At 73.7% G+C, this 8,721-nt stretch overlaps 1 protein-coding gene across 1 annotated transcript in view; it reads left to right on the top strand.

Annotated features, from left to right (window-relative positions):
• Positions 1 to 8,721, top strand: part of LOC107307120 (protein kinase C gamma type-like) — a gene marked incomplete at its 3' end in the record, with an annotated part of 35,033 nt that overhangs the window by 7,376 nt on the left and 18,936 nt on the right. The window contains 1 exon segment of the mRNA XM_032441687.1: positions 571 to 669. Within this exon segment, the coding sequence (XP_032297578.1) occupies positions 571 to 669 (99 nt within the window).

Here is an 8,721-nt window from a genome sequence, read left to right as displayed (position 1 = left end):
GGGACTCCCATATAAGACCCCCCCAAATAACCCCCCAATGGGACCCCCATATAAGACCCCCATAATGGGACCCCCATATAAGACCCCCAGTGGGACCCACATAATGGGACCCCCATATAAGACCCCCCATGGGACCCCCCCAATAAGACCCCCAATGGGACCCCCAACAATGGGACCCCCATATAAGACCCCTCCCCAAATAACCCCCCAATGGGACCCCCCATATAAGACCCCCATAATGGGACCCCCATATAAGACCCCCCAATGGGACCCACATAATGGGACCCACATAATGGGACCCCCAAGTGACCCCCAAGTGACCCCCATGGGGCTAAAAATGTGAATTTTGGGTCTCAGATGCTGAATTTTGGGTTAAAATGCTGAATTTTGGGGCTAAAATGATGAATTTTGGGGTTAAAATGCTGAATTTTGGGGCTAAAATGCTGAATTTTGGGGCTAAAAATGGGGATTTGGGGGCTGAAAATGGGGATTTTGGGGTCTAAAAAGGTGAATTTTGGGTGTAAAAAGGTGTTTTTTGGGTGTATAAAGGTGTTTTTTGGGTGTAAAAAGGTGTTTTTTGGGTCAGTTTGCAGCTTCGTGGTTCACAAACGCTGCCACGAGTTCGTCACCTTCGAGTGTCCGGGAGCCGGGAAGGGGCCACAGACCGACGTGAGGGGGATTTGGGTTGAAAAATGGCTATTTTGGTTAAAAAACGGCCATTTTGGGTTAAAAAACGGCAATTTGGGGTTAAAAAACGGCAATTTGGGGTTCAAATCCAACATTTTTGGGGCCGCAGACCGACGTGAGGGAGATTTTGGGTTAAAAAACAGCCATTTTGGGTTCAAATCTGGTGATTTTGGGTTAAAAAACGGCAATTTTGGGTTCAAAATCTGGTGATTTTGGGTTCAAATCTGGCCATTTTGGGTTAAAATCCGACATTTTTGGGGCCACAGACCAACGTGAGGGGGATTTTGGGTTAAAAAACGGCAATTTTGGGTTCAAATCTGTCAATTTTGGGTTAAAATCTGGTGATTTTGGGTTAAAAGCGGACAGTGGGGGGGCCACAGGACGACAGGAGGGGGTGTGGGGGTAAAAAACGGCCATTGGGGGGAAAATCGGGGGTATTTCGGTGCGGGTCAAAGTCGGGCTCAGGTGGGGGGAAAAGCCGACAGGGTTTTCTTTCTGGCCACAGACTCGACGCGGAGGGGAGGAGGGGCGGCGGGAAAAAAAGGGCGATGTAGGGGGATCAATATCGGGGAAAAAGCGTTGGCAAGGGGTGGGATGAAGCGGGGGATGGTGGGTGGGGCAAAGGGGCCAATGGAGTGGGGCAAAGCGTGGCACGGGGGGGCCACAGACCAACGGAGGGGGTAGTGGGGGGGGGAAAAAACAGCCAGGGGGGGCCCAAAGTCGGGCCCAGGGGGGGGAAAGCCGAACGGGGGGGGCGGCAGACCCGAGGGAGGGGGGAGGGGGGGTCAAAGCGGGGGCAAGGGGCGGGAAAAGCGGGCAAGGGGGGTGGGAAGGGCGGGCGAGGGGGGGGAAAAGCGGGCCAGGGGGGCTGGAAAAGCGGGCCAGGGGGAGGGAAAAGCCAGCACGGGGGGCCGCAGACCGGAACGCAGGGGGGGGGGGGGGCGGAGGCGGGGGGGGAAAGCGGAGCCGGGGGGGGGCGGGGGGGGAGGGGGGCGGGTGGGGCGGAGAGGGGGGCCAGGGGGGGCAAAGGGGGGCCAAGGGGGGGCCAGGGGAGGGGCAACGGGCGGGCGGAGGGTGGGGGCCAGGTCCAGGCCCAAGGGGGGGCGGCAGGGGCGGGGTGCAAGGGGGGGGCAGGGGGGGCCAGGGGGACGGAATTGGGGGCGCCAGGGGGGGGGCAAGGGGGGGCAAGGGGGGGCAAGGGGGGGCATGGGGGGGCGGGGGGGCAGGGGGGCGGGGGGGGCAAGGGGGGGCAAGGGGGGGGCCAAGGGGGGGCAGGGGGCGGAAGGGGGGGGGCAAGGGGGGCAAGGGGGGGCAGGGGGGGCAAGGGAGGCAAAGGGGCAAGGGGGGGCAAGGGGCAAGGGTGGGGCAGGGGGGGGCAAGGAGGCCAAAGGGGGCCAAGGGGGGGGCAAGGGGGGGTCAAGGGGGCGGCAAAGGGGCGGCAAGGGGTGCAAGGGGGGGGCAAGGGGGGGGCCAAGGGGGGCCAAGGGTGGGGCAGGGGAGGGCAAGGGGGGCAAGGGGGGGTCAAGGGGGGGCAGGGGGGGGGGCAAGGGGGGGGCAAGGGGCGGGGAGGGGGGGGCCAAGGGGGGACGGAGGGGTGGGGTGGGGGGTGGGGAGGGGGAAGGGGGCGGCAAGGGGGGGGCAGGGGGGGGCAGGGGGCGGGGGGCAAGGGGGAAGGGGGCAAGGGGGGGGCAGGGGGGTCAGGGGGGGGCAAGGGGGGGCAAGGGGGTGGCAAGGGGGGGCCAAGGGGGGCAGGGGGGGCCAAGGGGGGGCAAGGGGGGGCAGGGGGAGGCAAGGGTTGGGGCAGGGGGGGGGCAAGGGGGGGGCAAGGGGGGCAGGGGGGGGGCAAGGGGGGCAAGGGGGGGGCAGGGGGGGGGCAGGGGGGCAAGGGGGGGGCATGGGCGGCGGCAAAGGGGGCAAGGGGGGGAGGGGGGGGCAGGGGGTGGGAGGGGGGGGCAAGGGGGGCAAAGGGGGGGCAAGAGGGGGGCAAGGGGGGGCAGGGGGGGGGCAAGGGGGGGGCAAGGGGCGGCAAGGGGGGCAAGGGGGGGGCAATGGGGGGCAAGGGGGGCAAGGGGGGGCAGGGGGGGGGGCAAGGGGGGCAAGGGGGGGCAAAGGGGGGCAAGGGGGGGGGGGGGGCAAGGGGTGGCAAGGGGGGGCAATGGGGGCAGAGGGGGGGCAGGGGGGCGCAAGGGGGGGCAAGGGGGGCAAGGTGGGGGCAGGGGGGGGGGGCCCCCAGACCCGCGGAAACAAGCACAAGGGCAAGGGCACACGGACAGCAGCCCCACGGCGGGGACCACGGCTGGGCCCGGCGCGACGCCGCGGGCACCAGGGCAGGAAGGGCGCCGGGGGAGGGGGCAAAACGAGGGGGGAACGAGGGGGGGAGGGGGGAAGAAGGCGCAGGGGAGGGGGCAAGGAGGGGGCAACGAGGGGGGAACGGCGGGGGGAAGGGGGGACAAGGGAGGGGAGGAAGTGGGCGGCCGGGGAGGGGGAAGGAGGGGCAACGGGGGTGAAGGCGGGGAACAAGGAAGGGGAGAGGGCGCCGGGGAGGGGAAGGAGGGGAAGGGGGGACAAGAAGGGGGAGGAGGGGGAGGGAGGGGAAGGAGGGTGGGGGAGAAAGGGCGGCCGGGGAGGGGGGAAAGGAGGGGGCAACGAGGGGGGAAGGCAGGGAGGGGGGGGGGAGGAGGGGGGAAGGGGGTAACGAGGGTGGGAGGAAGGGCGCGGAGGGAGGGGAAGGAGGGGGGAGGGGGGACAAGGAAGGGGGTGGAGAAGGGCGCGGGGAGGGGAAAAGGGGGGGAACGAGGGGGGGAGGGAGGGGACAAGGAAGGGAGAAGTGAGGGGGGGAGGAAGGGCGCGGGGAGGGGGCAACGAGGGGGAGAGGGGGTAAGGAGGGGACCAAGGAGGGGGTAGGAGGGGGGCAACGAGGGGGGAGGGGGGAAGGGGGGGGACAAGGAAGGAGGGGAGGGAAGGGCGCGGGGAGGTGTGCTATAAAGGAGGGGGAAAGGAGGGGGAAGGGGGAAGGAGGGGGAAGGAAGGGCGGGGAGGGGGCAAAAGGAGGGGAGGAGGGGGGACCGGGGGGACAAGGAGGGGAGGATGGAAGGGAGGAAAGGGCGCAGGGGGAGGGCGGCAAAAGGAGGGGGGAACGGGGGGAAGGGAGGGGCAGGAGGGGGGAGGGGGAGGGAAGGGGGGGAGGAGGGGGGAAGAAGGGCGCGGGGTAGGGGCAACGGAGGGGCGAGGAGGGGGGATGGAGGGGCAAGGAGGGGGGAACGGGGTGGGATGAGGGGGGAAGGAGGGGAGGAGGGGGCAAAAGGGAGGGGGGAGGAGGGGGGAAGGGAGGGGACAAGGAAAGGGAAGAGGGGGCAACCAAGGGGGAAAGGAGGGGAAGGAAGGGGCGGGGAGGGGCAAGGACGGGGCACAAGGAGGGGAGCAAAGAGGGGAGGAGGGGCAACAGGGGGCAAGACCAGGGCACGCGCACACGGGGGCACACGCACACGGCAGGCGGGTAGAGGGAACGGGCACACGCAGGAGCACACACGCAAGGGCGGACACACGCAGGGACACGCGCGGGGGGCCACACAACCACGCAGGCGGGGAGCTAGGAACGTGCACACACGGGACACACGCAGGAGCACACACGCAGACACACGCAGGACACACGGATGGACACCACGCAGGGCACACGCCGGCAGGCGGGAAGGAACAGGCCACCACAGCGACACACGCAGGAGCACACACGGCACGGGCACACACGCAGGGGCACACACGCAGGGGCACACACGCACGGGACACACGCAGGGGGACACACGCACGGCGCACCACACGGCAGGGACACACGCAGGGCACACGCGCGCAGGCGGGAGAAGGAACAGGCACAAGCGCGGGGACCCACACGCAGGAGCACACACGCAGGAGGCACACAGCAGGGGCACACACGCCGGACACACGCCGGACACCCGCAGGGACACCCGCAGGGACACACGCAGGGCCACGCAGGCGGGGAGAGGAACGGGCACAGCGCGGGCACACACGCAGGAGCACACACGCCGGACACACCCAGGGACACACGCAGGGACACACGCAGGGACAACACGCAGGGGGACAGAGGGGAGAGAGGGGGGGAGGGGGGGGGGGGGGGGGGACACCACCCATGGACACCCGCAGGGACCACACGCAGGGGGACCACACCGCAGGCGGGAGAAAGGAACGGGCACAAGCGCGGGGGGCACGGGGCCAGCCGGGGGGTGCGGGGAGCACACGAGCGAATGGAGCAGGAGGAGGAGCCGAGGGCGGCCGCGGGTGGGAGACCACCCGGCAGGCCACAGGGAGGGGGGCAGGAGGGTGCAGAGGAGGGGCGGGAGGAGGTGGGGAGAGGGGGCGCGAGGGGGCAGAGAGGGGCACGAGGGGGCAGAGAGGGGAGAGAGGGGGCAGCGAGGGGGCGCGATGGGGCCAGAGAGGGGGCAGAGATGGGCAGAGAGGGGAGCGAGGGGCAGAGAGGGGGCAGGGAGGGGGCGCGAGGGGGCAGAGAGGGGGGGCCAGAGGGGCAGAGAGGGGGCGCGAGGGGGGCAGAGAGGGGGCAGCGAGGGGCACGAGGGGGGCAGAGAGGGGCAGATAGGGGGCGCGGGGGGGCCCGAGGGGCGCGGGGGGGGCGCGAGGGGGCGCGAGGGGCCCCGGAGGGGCGCGAGGGGGCGCGGGGGGCAGAGAGGGGCAGAGAGGATGCGCGGGGCCAGAGGGGCGCGAGGGGGCCGGTAGGGGCACGCGAGGGGGCAGAGGAGGGGCAGAGAGGGGGCAGCGAGGGGGCGCGGGGCGCCCGAGGGGGCGCGAGGGGGCACGAGGGGGCGCGAGGGGGGCGCGAGGGTGGCGAGGGGCCCGAGGGGGGCGCGGGGGCCCAAGGGGGCCCGAGGGGGCGCGGTGGGGGCGCGAGGGGCCGCGAGGGCGCTAGGGGGCGCGAGGGGGCGCGAGGAGCACGGGGGGCGCAGGGGCGCCCGAGAGCGCCCGAGGGGGCGCGAGGGGGCGCGAGGGGCCCCGGGGCCCGAGGGGCGCGAGGGGGGGCGAGGGGCGCGGGGGGGGGCGAGGGGGCACGCGGGCGCGAGGCGCCCGAGGGGGCCCGAGGGGCGCGAGGGGGCCCGAGGGGGCCCGAGGGCGGCCCGAGGGGGGCGCGAGGGGGCGCGAGGGAGCGCGAGGGGGGCGAGGGGGCGCGAGGGGAGCGCGAGGGGCGCTGGGGGCGCGGGGGGCGCGAGGGGCGCGGGAGGGCGCGAGGGGGCGCGAGGCGGGCGCGAGGGGGCGACCCCAGGGGGAGGCCCGGAACCGGAGCCCGAGGGACCCCAAGGGACCGGGCGGACCCCGACGGTAAACGGAAGCGGAGCCCAGACCCCAAAAACGCCGCCAAGCAAAAAACAAGGACCGGGGAAAGCGCACGAAACCCGGGGGAACGAGGCCGGCGGGCGGGGGAGCCGGGGGGGAGAGGGGCGGGCAGGGACGGGCGGGCAGCGAGGGGGCAGAGAGGGCGGCAGCGAGGGGGCGCGAGGGGGCGCGCGCGAGGGGGCGCGAGTGGGGCGCAAGTGAGCCCAAGGGAACGCAAGGCGGGCGCAAGGAGCCCAAGGGGGCCCGGTGGGGGCCCGAGGGGCGAGCGAGGGGGCAGCGAGGGGGGCGCGAGGGGGGGCGCGCGCGAGGGGGGCGCGCGCGAGAGCGGGCGCGAGGGGGAGCAAGGGAGCCCAAGGGGGAACGCAAGGGGGCGCAAGGAACGCAAGGGGGCCCGGGGGGCCCGGAGGGGCGAGCGAGGGGGCAGCGAGGGGGCACGAGGGGGGCGCGGAGGGGGGGCGAGGGGGGCGCAAGGGAGCCCAAGGGACGCAAGAGAGCGCAAGGGAACGACAAGGGCCCCGGGGGGCCGGAAGGGGACGAGCGAGGGGGCAGCGGAGGGGGGGCGCGAGGGGCAGCGAGGCGGGCAGGGAGGGGGCAGCGAGGGGCGCGAGAGGGGGCGCGGGAGGCGGGGCGCAAGGGAGCCCAAGGGAACGCAAGGGGGCGCAAGGGAGCCCAAGGGAAAACGCAAGGGGGCCCGAGTGGCCAGCGAGGGGCAGCGAGGGGGGCGCGAGGGGGCAGCGAGGGGGCAGGAGGGGCAGCGAGGGGGCGCGAGAGGGGCGCGGAGGGGGGCGCAAGGGGCCCAATGGGAACGCAGGGGCGCAAGGGAACGCAAGGGGGCCGGGGGGGCCCGAGGGGCGAGCGAGGGGGCAGCGAGGGGGGAGCGAGGGGGCGAGGCGGCGGCCCGGGGGTGGGCGCAGGGGAGCCCAAGGGAAGCAAGGGGGCGCAAGGCGAGACGCAAGGGGCCCAAGGGAACGCAAGGGGGCGCAAGGAACGCAAGGGGGGGCAAGGAAACGCCAAGGGGGCCCAAGGGAACGCAAGGGGGAGCCAAGGGAACGCAAGGAGGCGCAAGGCGAAGCGCCAAGGGGGCGCAAGGGGGCCAAGGGAAAGCAAGGCGGGGGCAAGGGAACGCACAGGGGGCCCAAGGGAACGCAAGGGAGGCAAGGGAACGCAAGGGAGCCCAAGGGGAACGCAGGGGGGCCCGAGGGGGGCCCGAGGGGCGAGCGAGGGCAGCGAGGGGGCAGCGAGGGGCGGCGAGGGGGGCGCAGGGGGGCCCAAAGGGACGCAAGGGCGCAAGGGGAGCGCAAGGGGAGCCAAGGAAACGCAAGGGGGCCCCGAGGAGCGAGCGAGGGGCAGCGAGGGGGCGCGAGGGGGGCGCAAGGTGGGCCCAGGAGGAACGCATAGGGGGGGCAAGGAACGCAAGGGAGGTCGCAAGTGAAACGCAAGGGGGCCCAAGGGAACGCAAGCGGGCGCAAGGGAACGCAAGGGGGCGCCAAGGGAACCGAGGGGCGGGCGCAAGGGAACGCAAGGGAGCCAAGGGAACGCAAGGGGGCGCAAGGGGCGCAAGGGGCGCAAGGGGGCCCAAGGGAACGCAAGCGGGCGCAAGGGGCGCAAGTGGGCGACAAGGGGGCCCAAGGAACGCAAGGGGCGCAAGGGAAACGCAAGGAGGGCCGAAGTAACGCAAGGGGGCGGCAAGGGGGCGCAAGGGGCGCAAGGAACGCAGGGCCCAAGGGACGCCTGGGAGCCCGAGGGGGGCCCGAGGGGCGAGAAGGGGGCAGGGCGCGGCAGGCGGGCGCGAGGGGGCGCGGGGGGGCGGGACGGGGCCGGGGGCCCCCAGAGCGCGCGCCGGGCCGGGGCGCCGAGCGCCGGCGGGCGGGGGAGGGGGGCGACGGGGAACCGACGGCCCGCAACGAGGGCAGGGGCGCAGGAGCGGCGGGCAGGGGCGCCGAGAGGGCGCAGGGCGGCCGGGGACGGAGGGGGGGGCACGGAGGGGGCGCGAGGGGGCAGCGAGGCGGCCGCCGAGGGGGCAGCGAGGGGGCGCGAGGGGCGCGGGGGCGCGAGGGGGGGCGAGGGGCGCGAGGGGCTCCGGGCGCGGGCGCGAGGGGGCGCGGGGGGAGGGGCGAGGTGGGGCGAGGGGGCAGCGAGGGGGCGCGAGGGGGGGGCGGAGGGGGCGGGGGCGCGAGGGGGCGCGAGGGGGGCGGAGGGGGCCCCAGGGGGCCCGAGGGGGCGCGAGGGGGCGCGAGGGGGCCGGAGGGGGCGCGAGGGGGCGAGGGTGGCAGCGAGGGGCGCGAGGGGGGGCGAGGGGCAGCGAGGGGCGCGAGGGGGGGCGAGGGCAGCGAGGGGCGCGGGGGGGGCGAGGGGCAGCGAGGGCGCGAGGGGGCGTAGGGGGCAGCGAGGGGCTGCGAGGGGGGCGAGGGGGCAGCGAGGGGGCGCGAGGGGCGAGGGGCAGCGAGGGGGCGCGAGGGGCAGGGGCAAGCGGCGAACCAGGGGAAGGGGAAGAGGACAACGGCCCCGCGGGCCGACACGACGACGGCGCCAGGAGGAACAAGGCGAGGCAGGAGCAGCGCAGGAGCAGACCAAGGACCACCACCCGCCGGAGCCAGCCGACGGCCCAGCCCCGGGCGCAGCGCACAACACCCCGCCGGCGCCGGCCTCAGGCCCCGAGCCGGGCGGGCCGCCGCGGCC

This window comes from Coturnix japonica, unplaced genomic scaffold (genome assembly GCF_001577835.2).
Source record: "Coturnix japonica isolate 7356 unplaced genomic scaffold, Coturnix japonica 2.1 chrUnrandom488, whole genome shotgun sequence".
Lineage (NCBI taxonomy): Eukaryota > Metazoa > Chordata > Aves > Galliformes > Phasianidae > Coturnix > Coturnix japonica.
Note: the sequence above shows the minus strand (reverse complement) of the source record. Positions and strands in the feature narration are given on the sequence as shown.